Here is a 24,683-nt window from a genome sequence, read left to right as displayed (position 1 = left end):
GACACTGGCTCCTTTCTCCTCCAGGGTTACCTAAGACAATGTATCTTTTGCCTATGGAATGTTCCTGGGGATCCTCAGCATTTAGATGTCAGGGCTCTGCATGCATTATATCTGGGGGAAATGACTCCAGTGATTAATGGGTTGGGTTGGGTTTTGTCCCCAGACAGGCTCTCATGTACTCTAGGCTGGCCTCATGTTCACCATGTTGCCCAGGATGACCTTGACGAACTTTTAGTCTCTTGTCTCCATATCCCAAATGCTGGGATTATAGGCTCCGACCATTACGCTGGCTTAGGTGGTGCTGGGGAGAGGGCAGGGTTTCCTGTGTGCTGGGCAAGCGCCCTGTTAGCTGAGCCACATCCTCAGTATAGTCAGCGGGGATTTTTCAGAGCAGAAGTCAGTTTGTTTTTAATGACATGACCTCTGTGGACTCAAGTTCCTCCAGGGGGAGAGTTTGCTTACATGTTAGTTCCCAGCTTCAAGACTCGGTCTCCGTAAAGCTCAAAGGAGCCCTCCTTGTGCGCAGCCACATAGCTTCCACCATGCTTGAATTCTGTCTTCTTTACTTCTTCCCCTTCCTCATTGAACATTCTGGAATACAAAGTATGACATGATGGGAGTTCTCTAAATCTGGGCAGTCTCAGAGGCCACCTTAGCATCCAGCACAGCAGGACAAAAAGGAATTTAACCCCTCACTGGCGATAAAGAAGCTACATTGGAGGTGTAGCTCATCACACTTGCTTAGCGTGTGCAAGACTGTGGGTTCTATTCCCAGGGCCCCTGAAACCAAGCGAACAAAAGATAAAGACAACTGTGCCAGTTGGGCAGAGGCACAGGAGCTGTGTAAGCACTTCAGAGTGTGGCCATTTCTTCTCACAGCAACCGTTTAAGAGAAGGGAGACAGAACCAGGAGTGGGTGGCATGCCCCAAGCATCCTCCGCTCAAGTGGCAAAGCTGGGAATCAGTCCTCGACCTCTGTAGAGCTGAGCTTTACTGAAGAAGAGACAGGTAAGCAGAGCCTGAGGGTAGTCGTGGGGTGGGCACGTTCTGTGTTCCTGGCACCTCAAACACTGCTGAACAGTTACCACTGAGGATTTACCTGATGACTCCGGGAACTTCAGTTCCCCAGGGAACAGGCCCAGACACTGGCAACACAAAGCGACCGTTAGAATTTTGAACTTTGTCCTTTAGAAATGTGGATACCTGGAAAAAAAAATATATATATATATTTGGTGTCATTTTTCTAGTATGTTTTCATGGACACAAATGTTCTGAGGATGAACAGTGGTTTGTGAGTGCTACCTAGCCGGCTTGTAACGTGAAGGGAGGGGCATACCATAACGGACATGGAGGTTTAGAGTGGCTTCACCCACAGAATGACTTTGTGTGTGTGTGTATGTATATGTACACACACACACACACACACACACACACACACACACACACACACTCATTTAGGTATATGCGTGCCTAAGTGTATGTGTGCAGACACATGTTGGTGCCTGTGGAGGCCAGAAGAAGGCAAGGGGTCCCTTGGAGCTGGAGTTGTAAGTGGTTATGAGCCACCCACAATAGGTGCTCCTAACTGCGGAATCACTTCCCCAGCTCCGTACAATAGGATGACTTCTGAGCTCGATCCTAAACCCTTCAAATGTTTTCGTATTTTAAAGATGAGGAAAATTGACAAAAACAGGATCTGGGAACATGAGTCCGTGGTAGAACCCTGGCTTAGCATGTGTGAGGCCCTGGCATCAAGGACGGGGAGCAGGCAGAACCTACACACACATAGTATATGCTCAATAAACGGTAGCTAAGTCTCTTTATTAGTCTGCTTGGAGGACTGGGCTGTAGCTTAGGTTAGAGCACTTGCTGAGCATGGCTGAGGCCCTGGGTCCACACTCTAGAGCTAGAAAGAAAGACAGTAAAAGGCTCATTTGGACCCACACCACAAGCATACATGTAAACCACCATGTGGTGGTCTGAAGGAGAATGTGCCTAGGCTCGTGTTCTTGAACACTTGGTCCCTGGCTGTTGGAACTGTTTGGGAAGGATCAGGAGGTGTGGTCTTGTTAGAGGACACGTGGCCTTGTTGGTGGGGCTGTGTCACTGGGGGCGGGCTCTGATGTTTCAAGAGACCTGTGTGATTCCCAGAGCTCGCTCACTCTGCCTTGTGCTTATGGATCAAGATGTGAGCTCTCAGCGGCCCCTGCATCTGCCAGCATAGACTTTAGCCCCCTGAAGCCTTGGGTCCGTTTCAATGCTTTCTTTTTGCCTTGGTCGTGGTGTTCCACCGCAGTAACAGAAAAGTGACTAAGACAGACTAGAAAGGCAGGCCTTCCACATAGCATACTTGAGCACAGCAGTTCACTGAACAGAACAGTCACAGGCTGGGGATGCCGGGGGCAGGAGGAAACGAGCGTTGTGTGCGATGCTCCAGAAGTGGAGATGAGCAGGCACAAGTCATGTTCTGAGGAGAATGGGTAAACTGGCTTGGTCAGAGGTGGGTGAATGACCTTTAAGGAATGCTTCACTTTCAGATTCTGTGATGAAGACATATGAGTTTAGCAGAAAGGAGGATGCTGGGCCCATGGAATGCTTCTCCAACTCACCCTACTCAGAAAAATGCCCACCGTTGCTTTTCCCAGCCTCCCTCACCCTTAAGAATTTCCAATCTCAGTGAGCACCACTACCAGGCCACCGGGCTAGCAGTCTGAGCCACCTACAGTCACCTTCCTATATCTACTTGGGGGTCAAGCCATGCCAGCGTAATATCCTGTCCCTGGCCTTCCTCTCTACCCTCCCTTCTGTTCCTCACTGCTGACCAGCATCTCCTGCCCTCCGTACCTGTTTTGAGCTTGCTCCCCATCCTACTGATAAAGACATTCTTCTGGACTCCTCAGCAACCATGTACCTTCCTTCAAATCCTTGGCTCTCTGCTGTCTCCCAGAGCAGGTCCAGCTACAGGCACATTTTTGACTCCTGCGTTTCCCATATGCAGGTGCTGACACCTTTCTTCCCAGGCCTGGCAGCCATATCCTCAGAAAGCTACTGAGCCAGTATCTTTTGCCATCTCTTTTTTGTTTGTTTTTTGAGACAGGGTTTCTCTGTGTAACACCCCTGGCTGTCCTGGAACTTGCTTTGTAGACCAGGCTGGCCATAAACTCATAGCCTGCCTCTGCCTCCCGAGTGCTGGGATTAAAGGCGTGCGCACCATCACCGCCTGGCCTCCCCTCTCCTTAGGAGCCTAGTGAAAATCTGTCTTGGGGTGGAGGGCAGATAGACAGAGCACAAGCTCAGTAGGTGAACTGCCTGCTGTGCAAGCATGAAGACCCAAGTTTCCCCAGAACCCAGGGAAAGCCAGGTGAGGTTAGTTTTCCCGCAGGAAAAGTGTTCAGTGTCCCACCTGCAGCTGCTGCTAGAGGGCATCATCCATCCCAGGATGGATGCTCGGGACAAATGGATGCTGACCAATGGCCTAAATCTGCCATGCCTATAACCCCAGATGAAGACAGGCAGGTTCCCGGGGCTTGCTAGAGAGCCAGCCTAGTCTAATGAGCAAGCCCCAGGCCCCAGTAGGAATCCCTATCTCAGAAAACAAGGTGGAGCGCTGGGCAAGGTATTCAGGAGGCAGAGGCAGGTGGATCTCTGTGAATTCAAGGCCATTCTGCTCTACATAGGAAGTTCCAGGCTAGCCAGAGTTGTACAGTGAGACCCTGTCTCAAAAACAGAAACAAACAAACAAAAACTCCCAACCAACCAACCAACCAACCAACCAACCAAACAAACAAACAAAAGAATCAATAACAAAACAAGCTGGATGTCTCCAGAGGAACAATACCACATATCCATTTCTGTCCTCTAACTGCACATATATACACAAATGCACTTGCATACACATGAACATACACATATGCACACAAAACATAAACACAAATGTGTTTACATACCCACAAATATTTGTCTTGTGTCTTTTTTGTTATTTTTTTTTTTTTTTTTTTTTTTTTTTTTTTCTTTTCTGACAGGTTTTTTTTCTGTGTAGCCCTGGCTGTCCTGGAACTCACTCTGTGCTGGAATTAAAGGTATTTGTTATCATGCCCTGTAGGTGGAACTTTTCATTGGACCACTGGCTTCCCAATAAATGCTCAGAGACTAAATGCAGCTGGAGATATGGCTCAGTGGTTAAAAGCACTGGCTGTTCTTCCAGAGGTCCTGAGTTCAATTCCCAGCTCACAACTATCTGTAGAGATCTGGTGCCCTCTTCTGGCCTGCAGGCATACATGTGTGTGTGTACATATATATGTACATATATATGTGTGTGTGTGTGTAATTAATAAATAAATCTTAATTATAAATGCTTGGCCCATAGCTCAGGCTTGTTACTAGCTAAATCTTACATTTTAAAAAGATTTATTATGTATACAGTGTTCTGTCTACATGCCAGAAGAGGGCACCAGACATCATTACAGGATGGTTGTGTGCCACCATGTGGGTGCTGGGAATTGAACTCAGGACCTCTGGAAGAGCAGCCAGTGCTCTTAACCTCTGAGCCATCTCTCCAGCCCCTAACTCTTACATTTTAAATTAACCCATATTTCTTATCTACCTTCTGCCATGTAACTCTGCCTACAATGCCCAGCCTGAGTTTTATTTTTATTTTATTTTATTTTATTTTTTTAGATGATGTCTCTAGGTAGCCCTGGCTGTCCTGGAGCTCCCTATGTACCAGGCTGGTCTTGAACTCACAGAAATCCCCCTGTCTCTGCCTCCCAAGTGGCTGGGATTAAAGGCCTACACTATCACTCCTAGCTCTTTTTGTTTAAGACAGGGTCTCATGTAGCCCTTCAAGGATGGTCTTGCATTCAACATGTAGCTGAGGCTGGCCTAGAACTCCTGCCTCTACCTCCCAAGTGCTGGGATTATAGGCATGTGCTACCACATCATGCTTGAAAGCTTGTTTTTAAAATAGCATTAGGGGCTGTAGAGATGGCTCAGCTGTTAAGAATACTGGCTGCTCTTTCAGAGAATCCCAGTTCCATTCCTAGTACCCATAACCACATGGTGGCTCACAGCTGTCTGTCAGTTCCAGAGGATTCTATTCCCTCTTCTGGCCTCAGGCACTAGGCATGCATGTGATACACAGACACACATAAAGGCAAAACACCCATTTTTTTTTTTTCTGACATTTTCTTATGGTGCTGGCTTTGGGTTTCCTAAGAGCTGTATGAGTTATCAACAGACTTGACCACCTAACTGAAACTGGCTGCTGGGCAGGAACCTCTGAAAAGAGCTGCAAGCAGGAGTCACACATCTTCAGTAACTCCAGGGAAGTCCAGGCCAAGGGCTGGAGGGAGAGGGAGAGGCATCTTAAAGCTATCACCTCCAGGGTTGCTGAACTTCCTGATGCTAACCATCTTCAGGATCAGAGTTCTACCTCATTTTCCACGTGTCCAGGTGGCCAGATTCTGGAGACTGCTTGCTACCCTGACTGTAACCCTGCCTTCAGAAAGGAGGCCAGGCTTGGGAGTACCAAGTCCTGGAAGTACACAGCAGGGGCTGAACGAGGATAAAGATAATGGACATGCTAGAGTGGACTGGAGGTGGGGTGCAACACGGACCCCGTGAGACCTCAACCCTACACAAAGAACTACAGGAGAAATAAGACTTCCCCAGGGAAGAGCATGCCAATTGGTGATCTACTACCAAAGGGTCAGCCCTGAAAACATACACCCAAGCATCATCATCCAGACTGAGCGAGGTATATTTTGTAATACTATAATCCTATACTTAGACATATATATGTGTAACAAGAATTAGTGAAAAAGAGACCATGAATTGGAAAGAGAGCAATGTGGGGGAAATGGAAGGGTTTAGAGGAAGGAAAGGGGGAAATGGTATAATTATATCTCTAAAAATAAAATAAAAATTACTAAAACAACAACAACATCAAAAACTAAAATGATTACAGATTGGCAAGGTGTGGTGGCACACTTATTTAATCCCAGCACTCAGGAGACAGAGGCAGGCAGATCTTTAAGTTCGAAGCCAGCCTGGTCTACAGATTGAGTTCCAGGACAGCCAGGGATACACAGAGAAACCCTGTCTTTTTTTTTTTTTTTTTTTTTTTTTTTTTGCTGTAAGTGTATTTTTATGTCTTATCTGAGTGTATGTCTCTACACTGTTAGTGCAGTGTCTCAGGGGGCCAACAGAGGGCACAGGATGCCCTGGAATTGGTGTTATAGACAGCTGTGAACCACCCTATGGTTGCTGGAAATCAAACCGGGGTCCTCTGAAGGAACAGCCAGCGTTATTAACTGCTGAGCCATCTCTCCAGCCCTCAGAAGACTTTCTTGTTCCTCTTAGGGAGAGCTGACCCACTCTCCTCTGTGTCTTCTCTCTTAACTCTTCTATCCCAGCACAGGTCTAAACATTCTCACCATACAGGGGTTTTATTAGATAGTGCTGACCTAATCCATCCTCCTGCCCTTCATAATCCTCCTCATTACCACTTTCCTAAAAGTCTCAGTTAGGAACAGGATGTATTTGTTCTCGGGGCTTCCTATTAAGATCCTCTTCAACAGGAGCTTGGTCTTGTTCATTTAGGTACCTCAGACACTCACGAGGGAGTCAATAAACATTTGCTAGACTATGTTTCAGGGTAGAAGTCTTTCCCAAGAAGAGTAACGAAGTGGAAGTGTAGGGAACATTCATGGAAAGCTAAGACGGAATGATGCTTCCAATAATGCACATGATGGGAAGAGCAGGAGAGCCATGATGGAAGAGTGCAAGGATGTGGGGTCATAGGTCAGGGGGAGGGTCAGGAGCAGCTCTGGAGCGTCTCTAGAGGGTTGAAGAGGATTGTGGGGCTGAGACAGTTGTAACTAACTCCTGAGGAGCCTAAATGGCACTGGTCCTAGTGCAGTCTCCGTCAAGGTCCCTGTGCACAGGTCAGGACCTTGACCGTATTCACGATGCCTCATGATAGAGAAAGCTTGGTATGGAACATGCAGTTTTGTATTTGCTTTGGTTAAAAAAGCAAGAATTCCTGGTGCAGAACTGTGTGTTCTCGATTTAGTTGGTTTTGCTAACAAATTTAAAATCTATCAAGACTATTTTGAAAACAGAAATTTTGTATAGGCAATCACAAGTTGCAGCGGAATAGAAACACCATTAAAGACCAGACATGGGAAGCCAGCCCAGATGTTCAGATCATCGGCAGAGGATTGCCAAGCTGTGTGATTCATCCCCACTCCAAATCAACCCCCCTCCAGGGCTAGATACATAGCTAAGGATGACCTTGAACTCCTGTTCCTCTTGCCTTTACCTCCCCAGTGGAGGATTACAGGCACGTGCCGCCATGACTGGATGTGATTTTGATGTTTCCTTCTTTACCCATTTAGCAATTAAAGCCCAATATATTTAGTGGCTTAATACATTTTAATGAGTTCACTGTAGAATTATTATTAGGCATGTCTTTTCATTACAATGAATTTTATCTCCTCACAACTGAGAAATCAATATGGCTGTTTATATTACTGCAATCCTTAAAATATGCTTAAATATGCATGGTCCTAGTAAAACTACCAAGTGGAATTTTCAGTCTGTTCAAATTGCTGTTAAATCTGCTGCAAAGCTTAAGCTTGCTTGTACTTTCATATTTTTATATTTTTACCCACAAACATTAGAGATCTTTAGTTTATATTCATGTTGTGTTTGCTCCATCCATAGCTAATACAATGAAATTATTCATGAGGGTTAAAAATAAAAATTGGCATTAGAGCTGAAATCTATTTATCATCCCTCCCCTGGAAGAGAAACACATTCAGGCATGAACCATCCTCTAGTCCTCTTCTTGATTCTGGCTTTCATGTGTGCCTAAGTATGAGGTCCCAAAGGTGCAGAAGGGGCTGTGTCCCTCTGTTCTGCTTGTCCTCCACAGCTCCTCACTCCAGAGGCAGGACTGTGACCAGTTTCTCGCATACCGCCCCCCCTTTTTTTTTTTGGTTTTTCAAGACAGAGTTTCTCTGTATAGCTTTGTTCTTTTCCTGGAACTCACTCTGTAGCCCAGGCTGGCCTCGAACTCACAGAGATCCGCCTGGCTCTGCCTCCCAGTGCTGCGATTAAAGGCATGCACCACCATCACCACCACCACCTAGTTTCTTGCATATCCTTTGGAGAAGTGTTCTATACCATTCACATGTAAGCACCCACATGTCCATTATGTATGTTCCTTAGGGTTCTTCCAGCGAACTCCAAATGACACACTGTCATTTCCACTTTCAGGTAAAGAAGCTGGGATTCCAGAGCAGTGATTGGCTCAGGGTCAAGGGCTCAGTGTGCATGATACTGTCTAACACCAGGGGGTTGCTATAGCATGCCATCTTTCCCCCTCAGTTGGCTCAACTTTAGGAAGGAACAAGCCCCATCTGGCAGAGTCACGCCCCCCCCCCCAAGTTTAGACGTGCGTGTTTGAAAGTTAGGGTACAGAACTGTTTGGAGTAGGCATGGCACAACGAGAGGGGGATATTTAGGAGACAACAGCCAGGAAGAAATGAATGCGGGCTAAGGACTCAGCTCAGTGGCAGGGAGCTTGCTTGGCACACATGGAGACTTGGTCATGGTCCCGGAAACTGTAAAAAAAAAAAAAAAAAAAAAAAAAAAGGATGTGAACCCAAGCCAAAGTGTCAGCAGCCTGGAGAGAAGGGCAGAGCCATAGAAGGGCAAGCCCTCTGCACTTCAGAAGCAACAGGACAGATCAAGGATGGAAAATCAAAGTGATGTTGGTCCTGAGCCAAGTGAGTGGTGGAAAGAAAGCGTCCTCACCAGGAGCCAGAGAGTCAGGCACGCTTGGCTTTTGGGCAATAGTTTTGTTGCAGACGTGAAATTATGGGTCCAGTAGGCCTGATCATGATGGATTTCAGCAAGTGGGTGGACGGCAGGGGGAGGGAGGCTTGGAGATAGGTGGAGGGAGAGGGAGAGGAAGACCCAGGGAAGGGGAGCAGGAGGGCAGCCATGCGACAGTGTCTGAAGCAGGGACACTGAAGATGGGAAGCTTGAGAAAAGCTTTGAGGCCAGACTGGCACCTGGCCAGCACAGTTCTTCTGTAGAAGCAGGGGATAAACCCACATTTCAAAGAAGCTCAATGGAGGTGGGGAAAAAATGGCTGAAATCTATCATAAGAATGTTTATAGTCGCGGATTCAAAGCGTAACAGGCACCACTTAGGCGGGCAAAATCCTGCTCCTGGTCTTTCTGGATGACTGGCTTGTGGCCAGGGGTTCCAGGCACTTACTCGGATGTGCAGGTCTTGGAAGAAGATGAGCAGTGTCTGCCGGATCAGCTGGAACTCCCCAGCAGAGAGACTCCCATATATCTGCCGAGGCAAGGGGGGGGGGGACAGAAGTGTCAACACCCACCCTCCCAAGTAGAACAGATCCTGCCACGTGTGGAGATATATTGTGTACCCTAATAAACTTGCCTGAGGGTCAGAGGACAGAGCCAGTCACTAGATTAGATAATGAGGCCAGACAGAGGTGGCACACAAAGCCAGGCAGCAGTGGCACACACCTTTAATCCCAGCACTGGGAAACACACAGGCCTTTAATCCCAGGAAGTGACATAGCTGGGCAGAGAAAGATATATAGGACGTGAGGAGACAGGAACTAAAGCAGTTCAGCTGAGACTCTTTCGGATGAGGACTCAGAGACTTTCAGTCTGAGGAAACAGGATTGGCTGAGGAGTTGGTGAGGTGAGGTTGGCTGTGGCTTGCTCTGCCTCTCTGATCTTTCAGCTTTCACCCCAATATCTGGCTCAGGGTTTTTGTTTTTGTTTTTTTTAATTAAAAGACTATCTAAGATTTGAACAACAGCCATGCCAAAGGCCTTTCCCCACAATTTAGCAGACATGCACTTCCAAAACCCTTTCAGACAAGAGGGAAGTTCTTTGTTGTTATTTTCCCTCTACAAAGGCCACAACAGAGAGCATGAAACAATAATTGCCCATTGTAGTTACAAAATAGGCAGCTGTGGGATTTTAGAATGTTCTAGGAGAGTGCCGGTTCTTTTTTTTTTTTTTTTTTGGTTTTTCAAGACAGGGTTTCTCTGTATAGCTTTGCGCCTTTCCTGGAACTCACTTGGTAGTTCAGGCTGGCCTCGAACTCACAGAGATCCACCTGCCTCTGCCTCCCGAGTGCTAGGATTAAAGGCGTGCGCCACCACCGCCAGGCTGAGAGTGTGGGTTCTTACAGCTGGCTGAGAACAAGGGATGTGGCAGTGAGATGACAGGCTGGTGACATGCTTACTTCTATCAGCTGCCGGAAGGTCTCGTCCACTTGCTGCAGGATGGTGGGGGAGTCCAGGATGAATCCCTTGATGGAGTCTAAATGGTTGAAAGTGACCAGCAGCACATCCTTGGGGCGTGGACATAGCAGCACTTGATATTTGAAAGCCATGGTCATCAGGTCATAGAGCTGTCAACACACACACAGAACAGATGAGATCACAAAACCAGTTCAGAACCCGAGCAAAGCAGTTGTGGAAAAGCAGGCCACGGGCTTGCCACACAGCTCAGGTGACCACATGGGTTGCTACCCAAGTCAGAGCACTTCTGAGAATACGAGATGTTACTAACTAAGCTAAGACAACAGGAGTAGCCAGAAAGTCTCTGGGCAAATCATTGTTTCTGGTCATCCTCCGTGTCTTCCTGATGGATACATATGAAACCATATTGGCTGCTGTGAGTTCTGCACTGGGCCCTGGACTTGGGAGGATCTGGAATCCTGATTCAAGTACTTCTTTGTTCAATTTGTTTTCTTTTCTTTCTTCTTCTTTTCCAGACAGGGTCTCTCTGTGTAGTTTTGGCGCCTTTCCTGGATATCACTCTGTAGACCAGGCTGGCCTCAAACTCACAGAGGTCCATCTGCCTCTGCCTCCCAAGTGCTGGGATTAAAGGCATGTGCCACCACTGCCCAGCTCAATTTCTTTTTTATATTTCTTTATGTGTATGCATGTTTGCCTCGGGGTGTGTCTGTGACCATAGAAGCACCTGGTGCATACAGAGGCCAGAAGAGGGTTCTGGATCCTCAGGAATTGAAGTTACAAACAATTGTGAACTACCTTGTATGTGCTGGGAATTGAACCTGGGTCCTCTATAACAGTAGCCAGTGCTACCCTAACCCTAACCACTTGGCCATCTTTCCAGGTCCTGTAGCTTGCTTTCTGTATGAGTACGGTTCTTTTTTTTTTCTTCCTTGTTTTTTCTTTTCTTTCTTTTTCTTCTCTTTTTGTAGTGCTGGGAATGGAGCCCAGGCTTTGTGTACACTAGATGTGGTGGTTTGAACAGGAATGGCCCCCATAGGCTCATACATTTAAATGCTTGGTCATTAGGAGTGGGGCCACTTGACAGGGATTAGGAGGTGTGGCCCTGTTGGAGGAGGCGTGGCCTTGTTGGAGGAAGTACGTCACTGGGTGGGCTTTGAGGTTTCAGGTGATCAAGCCAGGACCAGGGTTTCTCTCTCTTCCTGCTGCCTGCTGATCTGGATGTAGAACTCTCTACCTCTCCAGCACAGTGCCTGCCTGCGGCCATGCTTCCCACCATGATGATAATGGACTAAACCTCTGAAACTGTAAGCCAGCTCCAATTAAATGTTTTCCTTATAAGAGCTGCCATGGTCATGATGTCTCTTCATGGCAATAAACATTGATTAAGACACTAGGCAAACATTTTACTAACTAAGCTAAATCCCCAACCCTATCCCCATTTTAATTTTTTTTTTCATTTTTCAAGACAGGGTTTCTCTGTGTCATTTTGGTGTTAATTTTTAATTTTTTTAAATTACAAAAAAATTTAAATTATATGCATGTGTCTGTATATAGGGGTGTAAACATGATTGCTGGCAAGAGGCACTGTTTTCCCCTGGAGATGGAATTACAGGTGGCTGTGAGCCACCTGATATGGGAACTTAACTTGGGTCCTCTGCAAGGGCAGTATATGCTCTTAAGCTATACACTTAAAAATATGCTCTGAGCCATCTCTCTAGCCTCCACTCTTATTTTTTAATTAATGAACTGATTAATACAGTTTTGAGACAGGCGACTAAGCTCACTATTAAGCAGAGGCTCACGCTGAACTTCTGATACCCCTGCCTCGACCTCCAAAGTGCTAGGATTATAAGTGTGCTTCACAACACCTACTTCCTAGCGCCATTTGTAAATGCAGCAGGTAGTTTTTGTTTGGGTTAAACAGAAATAGAAGTACACATTCAGCCGGGTGGTGGTGGCGGCACACGCTTTTAATCCCAGCACTCGGGAGGCAGAGGTGAGTTCGAGGCCAGCCTGGTCTACAAAGTGAGTTCCAGGAAAGGTGAAAAGCTACACAGAGAAACCCTGTCTCAAAAAACCATAAAAAAAAAAGAAAGTACACATTCATTCATTTTCTCCACAGCATAGTATAGTAGAATATTATTGTAAGGTGTGTTACTTTTGTTTATGTTGCATTTGTTTAACTCTGTGAGGCTGTGTTACTGTGCCTGTCTAAAATACCTGATGATCTAATAAAGAACTGAATGGCCAATAGTGAGGCAGGACAAGGGATAGCAGGCAGAAAGAATTAATAGAAGGAGAAATCTGGAAGGAAAAAGGAAGTAGCCAGAGAAGGAGGGAGGACACCAGAGGCCAGCCACCCAGCTACACAGCAAGCCACAGAGTAAGAGTAAGATTTTTTTTTTTCCCGAGACAGGGTGTCTCTGTGTAGCTTTGCGCCTTTCCTGGAACTTGCTTTGGAGATCAGGCTGGCCTCGAACTCACAGAGATCTGCCTGCCTCTGCCTCCCGAGTGCTGGGATTAAAGGCGTGTGCCACCACCACCCGGCAAGAGTAAGATTTACAGAAGTAAGAGAACGGGAAAAATCCAGAGGCAAAAGGTAGATGGGATAATTTAAAGTTAAGAAGAGTTGGCTAGCAACAAGCCAAGCTTATAAATATAAGTAAGAATAAACCTCTCTGTGTGTGATTTATTTGGGACCTTGGTGGGGGCCCCTCAAAAGAGCAAAAAACAAACAACACTCCCTTGTTAGTGAGAAAACAGACTTAGGGATGAAGTAACTTTTCCAAAGGAAGACAATGGGACATAAAGGCTCATTTATAGCTAGTGTGTCTCACAGAGGCTTCTAGTACCAGCAACAGATAGATGTTGAGTCTGTGTACCCACCACCTAGTGTTAGTCTTCAGGACTTCAAAAAAAAAGTTCATATAAGGGAGCAAGTTGAAAAATAATTATTGTTATTCACGTCTAACTTCATAATTGTCTACAGTCCCAGAACTTGGGGTGTGGGGATGTGGCTCCGTTGGTAGAGTTACCTAGCATGCAGGAAGTCCTGAGTTTGATTCCTAACAACACAACCAGATGAGGTTGTGTAGGCTACCGTTTAGGAGGTGGAGTCAGGAGGATCAGAAGTTCAAGATCATTCTTAGCTTCATCGTGAGCTGGAGGCTAGCCTGGGCTATGTGAGACCCTATCTCATTAGTTTAGTTTCTCCCCAGTGTCCTAGATTTTTATGTGCAAGTGTGTGCCTGTGGAGGCATGACGTTAACCCTCAGTGTCGTCCTTAGGAATGCCATCCTCCAGCTCTTTCCAGACAGATATCTTTCTGTCCACCATGCCCAGCATGTGGTTCTGGGGTCAAACTCATGTTCTCGCGTTTGTGAGGCAAGCACTTGTGACTGAGCCCAATCCTAATGTCCCACTGTGCTATAGGGTTCCCTCCAGAACACAACGGTATGTTTGGCTGCCGGACTTTCCTGGGTTCCTCTTGGCTGTGATGGTTTCTCTGACTTTGGTCAGGACAATTAAAAAAAATTATTATTTATTAAGCTGGATGGTGGTGGCACACGCCTTTAATCTCAGCACTTAGGAGGCAGAGGCAGGCAGATCTCTGGGCTCAAGACCAGCCTGGTCTACAGAGTGAGTTGCAGGACAGCCAAAGATACATAGAAAAACCCTGTCTCGAAAAACAAAAACAAACAAAAAATTTATTATTATTATTATTTTATTTTTCAAGACAGGCTTTCTGTGTGTAGCCCTGAATGTTCCAGAACACTTTGACAATTTTATCTCTTCAAGACAGGGTTTCTCTGTGTAGCCTGTCCTGGAATTCTCTCTGTAGACCAGGATGGCCTTGAACTCAGAGATCTACCTGCCTCTGCCTCCTGAGTGCTGAGCTTAAAGGCGTGCACCACCAGCACCCGACTAAAACCTAATTATTAGGATATATTTATTATTTATATTAATGGGCTTCACTGTGACATCTGCATACAGGCATGTCATGCTTTGATCGTATTGGTCTTCCTAGCACTCTCTTAGCCTCTTCCCAGAGGTAAAGCTTGGGGGCTGAGAGCCTGAGCTGGGGCGGCAGGTGCTCATGCCCATGAATAGGGACATGAACAGCAGGGCTGTCTTGGGGCCTGTGGCGCACGACAGAGGGGTTGGCTGCAGACGCCTTCTGAGACCCTCTCAGCCTGACGACTAACTACAGCTCATACTCAAATGTACTTGCTTCTCCAAGACACCATGACATTTAGAATCCTGTTTGATCCCGCCTAGGACCACCCACAACGGGTAGGAGATGGGCAGCTGAGCTGAGCTGATTAAGCGGCTGTCTGCTCACCTTATCCATGCTGGCCTGGTTCAGCCGCATAATGGAGGCATGAGCCAGGCGGTCATACACAGTCCTCAGGGCCTTCTTAGAGTACAGCTCCTGGGGTTTGAACAGCTCCTCCATAAACTTTCTGTTGAACATGGTTGAGATGATGTCATTTAGAACTGTGGAGACAAGAGAGAATCCAGATGAGCAAGGAAGGTACTGTAAGAAGCCCTGTGTAGGAGTCTGTCAGTCTGTGAGTGGGTGGCAGGCACAGACAGAGCTGAGATACGCAGTGCTTGGTGGGAGCAGCCCCTTGGGGAGACACCCCGGGGTCCAGTAGGAAGCAGGGCTCAGGAGTGCTCTATGACAACCTTCCAGGCAAATGTCCATGATGACAATATTAGAAGACTGGGCTTCAGGGGTCACACATCACTTTCCCCACCATTATATGCTTTGATAAGGAAAATCTTTCTTTTTTTTCAAATTAATTTTTTTTATTTAATGTTCAAATGTTCATTGGTGTTTTTTTTCCCCCCCTGCATGTATGTCTGTGTGAGGGTGTCAGAAGCCCTGGAACTGGAGTTACAGACAGGTGTGAGCTGCCTCGAGGGTGCTGGGAATTGAACTTGGGTCCTCTAGAAGAGCGGTGCTCTTAACCACTGAGCCATCTCTCCAGCCTCTGGAAAATCTTTCTTTAAAAAAAAAAAAAAAAAAAAAAGTACTCCTTTCTCGGGCTGTGGTGGTGTTGTGGGATATCTTTCTGTATGCTATGAATATGTGTTGCTCCCATTGGTTAATAAATAAAGCTACCGGGCGGTGGTGGCGCACACCTTTAATCCCAGCACTCCGGAGGCAGAACCAGGCGGATCTCTGTGAGTTCAAGGCCAGCCTGGTCTACAGAGTGAGTTCCAGGACAGGCACCAAAACTACACAGAGAAACCCTGTCTCGAGAAAACCAAAAATAAAATAAAATAAAATAAAATAAAATAAAATAAAATAAAATAAAATAAAACAAAGCTGCACTGGCCTATGACAGGGCAGAATGGAGCCAGGCAGGAAATCCAAGAAAGACAAGGAGAAGAAGGCAGAGTCGGAGGAGACACTGAGCACTGCCAGGGGAGCAAGAGGTAATGGAACAGAGGTAATGCCACAAAGTCACATGGCAAAACATAGATGAATAGAAACGGGTTAATTTAAGATGAAAGAGATAGCTAGCAAGTAGCCTGAGCCACAGACCAAACAGTTTGTAATTAATATGCAAGCCTCTGAGTAATTATTTTGTAAGTGGCTGTGGGTCTGCGGGTGGGAGAAGTTTGTTCAGACTGCAGAGCCAGGCGGGACCGAGAAACTTCTGGCTACAGGTGGTGACACACGCATTTAATCCCAGCACTCGGGAGGCAGAGGCAGGTGGATCTCTGAGTTTGAGGTCAGCCTGGTCTACAGAGTTCCAGTGTAGCTAGGACTACACAGAGAAACCCTGTCACAAACAAACAAACAAACAAAACAAATTTAAATAATGAAGAATGTAGGGCTGGAGTGATGGCTCAGCCGTTAAGAGCTGCTGCTGCTCCTGGAAGAGGACTTGTGTTCCGTTCCCAGCACCCACACAGTGGCTCACAACTGTCATTAACTCCAGTTCCATGGGATCCAGTGCTCTCTTCTGATCTCTGAGGGCACCAGGCATGCATGCACATGCTTTTCGTGCATACATCTATGCAGGCAAAACACTCATACACATAAAATAAATAAATCTAAACATTTTCTATTAAAAAATAAGTAAAAAGACTGTTATATGAAGACTTTAAGTTAGAGCACATCCTTAAAAAGAGACAGACACTCTTTTTTAATATTTATTTTTAGGTGTATGGATGCTTTGCCTGCCTGTATGACTGCACCATGTATGTGCAGTGCCCACAGAGGAGGGTGTTGGATCCTCTAGGCCTGGAGTTACAGATGGTTATGAGCCACCATGTGGGCAATGGGAACTGAATCCAGGTCCTCTGGAAGAACAGTCAGTGCTCTTAACCACTGAGCCATCTCTCCAGTCCCCTAGCATACACATTCTTAAAAAAAAAAAAATTCAGGCGGGGCATGGTGTTGAATGCCTTTAATCCAGCACATGAGAGGCAGAGGTTGGTCTCTGTGAGGTGGAGACCAGCCTGGTCTACAAAGTGACTTTCAGGCCAGTCAGGATTACATGATGAGACTCTGTCTTAGAAAAACAAAAAGAGGGGGCTGGAGAGATGGCTGACAGGTTAAGAGCACTGGCTGCTCTTCCAGAGGTCCCGAGTTTAATTCCCAGCAACCACATGGTGGCTCACAACCATCTGTAGTGAGATCTGGTGCCCTCTTCTGGCGTGCAGGCAGAACACTGTGTATGTAATAAATAAATCTATAAACCAAGACATTAAAATGTCACTATAGTTTGTGTGTGGAGGTGTGGTGGTGGGGCCTGGAGGACAGGGGACAACTCTGTGGCTTTGCTTCTTCCTTTCCACCTTTCCAAGGGTTGTCGGGACCGAACTCAGGTCGTCAGGCCGCATGGCAAACATTTTGCCTGCTGAACCACCTCACTGGCCCTTTACAGAAAGTGTTTTACTTCATTATTAGCACGTGTGTGTATGATGTGTGATGCTCTCTTTTAAGCAATCTAAACCATTTTCACTTAAAATTAAACTTCACAAATGTCAGGCAAACAGTGGTGACTGACTTTTCGTAACAAACATTTTATGAAAATAGACACAGTTGCCACTGGTTAGAGATGATGGTGTTTTTAGAGCGTATACAAAACATGCCCTTCAGATTGCTCCATGTTAGCTTGCCCTGACCCCTCTTTCATCTATGTATCGATTTCACAGCACCGGAACATATCCCATCCGGTTGGGCCAGTGAAAACGTCCACCTGTCGAGAATTAAAGACTTGTGAAAACCAACATAGCCTCAGTTCCAGTCACATGGATATTTCACACTGTTCAGGTAAGTGCAGGGAGGGGCAAGCTCTGGTGTGAACACTAGTGAACACTAGTGCAGGGAGGGACAAGCTCTGGTGGTGTAGTGCTCTGGTGTGAGAACAGCAGCAGGTACAGGTAAGTATAGATTGTTCTTAATGTATTTGTATAATGTCATTGTGTGTTGTGTGTGCAGGTGAGAAGTACATGTGTGTTAAGACGCACATATGGAGGTCACAGGACAACTTCACAGTAAGTTCTCTTCTTGCACAATTACGTGGATTCTGGGGACTGAATCCAGGTTGTCAGGGTTTGCTGGGCGGGTGCCTTTACCTGCTGGGCCATTTGCTGGCCTAGATGAGTCTTGAAAAAATTTAAAAGCTGGGTGGTGGTAATGGTAATGGGCCTTTAATCCCAGCACTCACACTCAGGAGGCAGAGGCAGAGGCAGAGGCAGGCGGATCTCTGAGTTAGAGACCAGCTTGGTCTACAGAGAGAGTTCAAGGATGCCAGGGCTACACAGAGAAACCTTGTCTCCAAAACACTAAAAAATACCAAACCAAACCAACCAACCAAACAAACCCAAATGAAATTATGTGTCTGTGTGTCTGCGTGTGCAGGTGCCCCCTGGAGCTGGAATCCACCTGACATGGGTCTGGGCACTGAACTTGGATCCTCTGTGACAGCAGTGCATGCTCTAATCACTGACCCATTCCTCTAGCCCTCCAGATTCTTCTTCTTTTTTTTTTCTTTCCGAGACAGGGCTTCTCTGTGTAGCTTTGTGCCTGCCTCTGCCTCCTGAGTGATGGGATTAAAGGTGTGCGTCACTGCCAGCTGGCCTATTTATTTATTTTTTAAAGCTATATTTTTATTATTTTTAATTATGTGTATGTGTGTACATTTGTGGGTAAGCATGTACATGTGGTATAGGCATGTTCAAGAGTGCAGGTACCCAACAGAGGCCAGAGGAGTGGGGTCCCGCTGGAGATCAGTTACAGGCAGTTGTGATCTGCCTGATGGAGTTGCTGGAGACGGAACTCTGGTCTTCAGGGAGAGCAGCACATATAGGTGTGCTCTTAACTGCTGGACCATCTTTTCAGCCCGTGTTTTTTATTTTTAATTCTATGTGTTGTGTAGCAGGAATTTTAAAACGTTCTTATTCATAAAATCAAACCTGAGCCAGGTATTGGGGTGAACACTGGATGATCAGAGAAACAGAACAAGCCACAGCTACCTCACCTTGCCGGATCCTCAGCTGGTCTTGTTTCCTCAGACTGGAGACCTCTAAGTCCTCATCCAGAATGGATCTCAGCTGAACTGTGCTAGAAGCCTGAAAGCTTAACCAGGCCAAATGCTTCTAGTTTCTGGTCCTCACGCCTTATATACCTTTCTGCTTTCTACCACCATTCCCTGGGATTAAAGCCTCACTTTCTGGGATTAAAGGTGTGTGTCACCATGCCTGGCCTTTCCAATGTGGCCTTGAACTCACAGAGATCCAGAGGGATTTCTCCCTCTGGAATGCTAGGATTAAAAGTGTAAGTGCCACCATTTTCTAGCCTTTGTATCTAGTGGCTGTTCTGTGCCCTACCCCAGATAAGTTTATTAGGGTGCATAATATTTCGGGGAACACAATACCACCACATTTCCTCTCTTTTTGTCTAAAATTAAAAAAGCTTATAATTAATACAAGACAAATTATATTCAATAAGTATATACAATATACACAGTCAAGATTACATTAATGATGTCTAGTCCATTAACATTTGACAGATTCAGATAAAAACTCCATTATATATATTAACAATGTCCAGTCCAGTAACATCTGATAAACTCAGACCAAAAAATTTTTCATTACTTATCTTATTTAAAACAAGTAATTCCTTTTTAAAAGTATTTTTTCTTTTCATAATAGATTCAGTAATCTACCTTTTGTCATTTTTATATCTTCCTCTTTTTCTTTTTAGCATAGATTCAGTCATCTACCTATTTATCCTATTATTCTTTATCTTTTTTCTCAGAATAGATTCAGTGATCTATCTCATATCTATAGTGTTGGATCTGTGTATGGGTGAATGCAGGTTCCCGTGGAGGTCAAAAGAGGGTGTCAGACCTCTGTAGCTAGAGTTACAGAAGGCAGTGAGCTGCGTGGTGTGGATGCTGTGAGGTCCTCTGTGAGGGCAATACAGACCTCTTAACAGCTGAGCCGTCTCTCCAGCCCCTAAAATGAATTCTTTTTTTGGGTTTTCAAGACAGGGTTTCTCTGTGTAGCTTTGCGCCTTTCCTGGGACTCACTTAGCCCAGGCGAACTCACAGAGATCTGCCTGGCTCTGCCTCCTGAGTGCTGGGATTAAAGGCATGCGCCACCACCGCCTGGCCTAAAATGAATTCTTAATTATTTCTGAAAGATACAAACTCTATTTACTTTGTCTTTTCTTTCTTTTCTCTTCTTTTTTTTTTCTCCCCTTTTTTTTGTTTTGTTTTGTTTTTGAGACAGTTTTTCTGTGTAGCCTTGACTGTCCTGGAACTCTGTAGACCAGGCTGGCTTCAAATTCACAGAGATCCGCCTGGCTCTGCCTCCAAGTGCTGGGATTAAAGGCTGGAGCCACCACCGCCCGGCTAAACTCCACTTTCTTTTGCTGAGGCAAAGGAAGTGCTGGGTGGCTGGCTCGGGCTGTATGTATACGTTTAAAGAACTAAGGCAACAAAGAGCAGGGAGTTGTTTGTGTTTCTCTGTGCAGATATGGCTGTCCTAGAACTCACTCTGTAGACCAGGCTGGCCTAGAATTCAGAGAGCCACCTGCCTCTTTACTTAGATTTCCCTGTCTTTTTAAAATTAAAGAGAGAGATTGAGAGGGGGGGGGGATTCAACTTGGCAATGGCAAATGGATTTATAGTTTGCCTACACCAGGGAGAAATGTCTCCTTTCCCTTGTCTCCTCTGCAACACCACAATCTTATAGAAAAGATGAAAAGAAGCCGGGCGTTGGTGGCACATGCCTTTAATCCCAGCACTCGGGAGGCAGAGCCAGGCGGATCTCTGTGAGTTCGAGGCCAGCCTGGGCTACCAAGTGAGCTCCAGGAAAGGCGCAAAGCTACGCAGAGAAACCCTGTCTCGAAAAATAAAAAAAATAAAAAAAAAAAAGAAAAGAAAGAAACAAAGAAAAGATGAAAAGAAGACCAACATGTGCGTATACTAATTCAGCTGTGGGGTAAATGGCCCCAACTGTGTGAAGTCTTCTAGAAGGTAAGCTCCTCCTCTGGCCGAGGCAGGGCTGCATAGTCTTTCCCTCTGCACAGCACGGGACTGGGGGAAATCTGAGTTCTTTGGAGTCCGCTGTTTCCATACGCTGACAGTTGATGGCAGGGCACACGTGTCTCCAACTAGAACATCCCTTCCCCTGCCAGGGCCAGGCTTCCACCTCGGTGTTCGTTTTTGACACTCGAGTGAGCTCTGCCTCTTTTTCATGAGGCAGAACAGAGTGGAGTCAGATTTGATCATGAAGGGGGTGAAGCTGGGAGGGGATGAAGCCGGGAGGGGAGGGGTTTCCACACGGACATCAGGAGGGCTGGAAACAGGGCTCTTGACATGAGGCTCCTAGTTTGGACTTAGACAGATGATGAAGTCAGTGTCTGCTGATTTTTTGGAACACTTCTGTTAAAATAAGCTCCAGCGCTCTAAGTATACACATGAAAAGCCCTCCAGACCCACACTCCACACCTGAAATTCTGCCAGGCATCAAAGGACGGCCAAAACTTGCTCAGGGGAAGTGTCAAAAGATGGTTGTGAAATGGAATGAAAGCAACCCGGCACCTCAGTTGGGCGGCTCTGAACCCAGTCTGAGGAAATAATTATCTCGATGAAAGCAATTCAGTTTCTACCAATTACCCCTGCTCCAAACCTCACTCCTTTATGGAAATACGCACTATGGAGCCAAGGTTATAAGAGAGAAGCCAGGGAATGTTCTGCATGACTACAATGGTTTGAATCTTTACGCAGTTTGGACACTGGGCTTAGAACTTTATGTACAATGGCTCGTTTAAAGTTCAAGGCAACTCTAAATTATCCCCATTCCCACATTCCATTGACGAGGAAAATTTAATCTGAGAGTGTTTAAAATCCAAGCTGACACCACTGATGATGGAGTTGAAATTAGAAAGGGTTCTGTCTCATTGTATTATTATTATGTTTAAAAGCATTATTTATCTGAGACAGAGTAGGTAGCCCTGGCTAATCTGGAACTCACTATGTAGACAAGGCTGGTCTTGAACCCTCAGACATCTGCCTGCCTCTACCTCTCGAGTACTAGGATTAAAAGAATGCACCAGGAGCTGGAGAGATCATTTAGAGGTTAACAGCATTGGTTGTTCTTACAGAGGACAAAGGTTTGGTACCCGGCACCTACATGGTGGCTCACAGTTATCCATAACTGAGGTTCTAAAGGATAAAACTCCATCTTCTGACCTCTGTGGGCACCAGGCATGAATATGGTACACATACATCCATACAAGAAAGACATTCATACACATAAAAATAAATAAATATATTCAAAACCCCTAAAATATAAAAGTGCACCACCACACCCGGCCTGATTATATAGTTGTATGTGTGTGTGTGTGTGTGTGTGTGTGTGTGTGTGTGTGTGTGTTCGTGCGCACGCATGCGCGCACACAAAGATCAGAGCACAATTTGCTAGGGTCAGTCTTCTACCATGTAGGTCACAAAGATCAAACTCACGTTGTCAGGTTTAGGAGCAAGTGCCTTTACCTACTAAACTACCAATGGCTTTTCTTTTCCCCTTCGAAAATGGCATCTTACTATGTAGCCCGGATTGGCCTGGAATTATTTAGACCAGACTGGCTTCAAACCCAGAGATCTGCCTGCTTCTGCCTCCTATGTGGTAGGATTATAAGTGTACACCACTATACCTTGATTATATATATATATATATATATATATATATATATATATATATGAATAATACACATACACAAAGATTCAGAATGTTGTAATTCAATAACACATCATATTTACATCCATCTATCAAAATTTGCTAGATAGATATTTTATCCTATCTGTCTTTGCTTATCCTGTTCCAGATTCTTCTTCATTCCCTCTCTTGGCATTGTTTTAAGTTTATTTTCTTTTATAATTGTTTTTGTTTTCTACCATATCACAGTCTAAGTAAATTTCTATCACAATTAGGAAAATATTTACAGTTGGGCGGTGGTGGTGCATGCCTTTAATCCCAGCACTTGGGAGGCAGAGCCAGATGGATCTCTGTGAATTTGAGGCCAGCCTGGGCTACTAAGTGAGTTCCAGGAAAGGCGCAAAGTTACACAGGGAAATCCTGTCTTGAAAAACCAAAAAAAAAAAAAAAAAAAAAGGAAAAATATTTACAAAGTCAAAAACATTATCTCCCATAATAATATAAAATCTATGTAATTAATTATGCTAAAAATTGTCTTCCAATAATAAAAGAAAACAAACCTACACCTTTAAACTAAAAATCAGAGATATCAAAGTGCCTTCAGTGGGCCTTTCATATTTTAAATATACATACATTTTATGCACAAAAATTAAAAAATGTTCATTAGCATATTAGTTATGCATAATAATGGCATTTGTTACACGACATTTTCACACATGTACATGATGTACTTTGATCATATTTACCCTCATTATGCTTTTAAGCATTATAAGTATATAGATCTGGCACATCTGTGTGAGAAGAGAATTTAAAATACTGAGGATGGCTGACGAGAGGCATAAACCATTCCCATGTGTCAAATGAAGGCAGGCACCTATGACATATAAACACTGAGAAAAGCGGAGGTCTCGCTCCGAGCAAGCCTCCACCTTCCCAGGTTTGCGGCTGGTTGTGGGTGAGGGGGAAACAAGACTGGACGGAAGGCAACAGTACATGCATGATCCCATGCCTTCGGCCCACACTCTGGGCAGCCATGCAGCCACATGCTCCCATCTTCCTCCGCTGCTCAACAGGGATTGCCGCCGTGTGCCAAGGGGAACATCTCAGGAGGGCCACTCACACTGACGCAGACTCTCTGGTTAAGGGACAATGTAAGAAGGGGCCGCTTCGGACTACCAGAGGACAACCTACCCGGGGGTGGAGCTTCTGCCCCCGCTGTCCCTGAAAGCTTGGACCAACAGAAGGGTGGTGGTCGGGGGGCCCTCAGATGCAGTGTGGCCCTTTACTGGGGCTGGCTGGGCTCTCATCTTGCACAGTGTGTCTATTCCTTTGGAGTAGAACATTCCAAAGTAAACCCAGTGTCTTAGCTGAAGAAACTCACGCCTAGTTCTTACCTAGAAACACTTAAAGTGGTCCTGCTTTTAAAAGTCCACTTACAACGGACTGAGTGAACCTGTAAACGCAGACGAACGCATGCAGCCCAGAAATAGCATACCTCGTTTTCTGTCCACCTCTGTCCATTCATCTATATGAAGCATACAAAAAGAAAACACCAGTTCAGGAAGCAAGAACATTAGAACATTAGTTGCATGGAGGCTTTACAAATACCATATTCAGTCTCTGGCCAGTCGAATTTTGTTTTTTATTAATATTTGAATTTCACGTCTTTTTTTGTTTTTGTTTTTTCAGGACAGAGTTTCTTTGTGTAGCCCTGGCTGTCCTGGAACTAGCTCTGTAGACCAGGCTAGCCTCCGAACTGCTGGGATTAAAGGTGTATGCCACCACTGCCTGGCTCTTTGTGTGCATCTTCTCTGTGTGTGTGTGTGTGTGTGTGTGTGTGTGTGTGTGTGTGTCTCTGTTTGCCTGCATGTATGTATACCACATGTGTGCCTAGTGCCCTTGGAGACAAGAGGGAGTCATCCTCTAGAGTTACAGACAGTTGTGATCTGCAGTGTGGGTGCTGGGAATTGAACGGGTGCCTTCCAAAAGAGCAGTCCATGCTCTTAACCACTGAGCCGTCTCTCCAGTCTGTTGAATTTAATGTCTTATGTGCATGTTTCACCTCCAATTAGAAACTTTTTTTTTTTTTTTTAAATTAAGAGCTGTAAAAACTAGGTAAATGACTAGTGGAAAAAATAGCCCAAGAGGACGCTCAGGAGGACTAGCTCCCTTGGGG

The 24,683-nt window shown here is 45.5% G+C and overlaps 1 protein-coding gene across 2 annotated transcripts in view; it reads right to left on the bottom strand.

Annotated features, from left to right (window-relative positions):
- The window catches only part of Oscp1 (organic solute carrier partner 1), a 36,119-nt gene that overhangs the window by 4,733 nt on the left and 6,703 nt on the right, over positions 1–24,683 (bottom strand). The window contains exons 2-7 of one of the 2 annotated variants that reach the window (XM_028885445.2): positions 24,003–24,032; positions 14,658–14,812; positions 10,297–10,464; positions 9,289–9,369; positions 1,100–1,203; positions 463–591 (exon numbers count right to left, since the gene is read on the bottom strand). In XM_028885445.2, coding sequence (XP_028741278.1) covers positions 463–591; positions 1,100–1,203; positions 9,289–9,369; positions 10,297–10,464; positions 14,658–14,812; positions 24,003–24,032 — 667 coding nt within the window. The remainder of the gene's footprint in view (positions 1–462; positions 592–1,099; positions 1,204–9,288; positions 9,370–10,296; positions 10,465–14,657; positions 14,813–24,002; positions 24,033–24,683) is intronic. The other variant, XM_028885446.2, reaches the window with a different exon arrangement.

The sequence above is a fragment of the Peromyscus leucopus genome, chromosome 2 (assembly GCF_004664715.2).
Source record: "Peromyscus leucopus breed LL Stock chromosome 2, UCI_PerLeu_2.1, whole genome shotgun sequence".
NCBI lineage: Eukaryota > Metazoa > Chordata > Mammalia > Rodentia > Cricetidae > Peromyscus > Peromyscus leucopus.
Note: the sequence above shows the minus strand (reverse complement) of the source record. Positions and strands in the feature narration are given on the sequence as shown.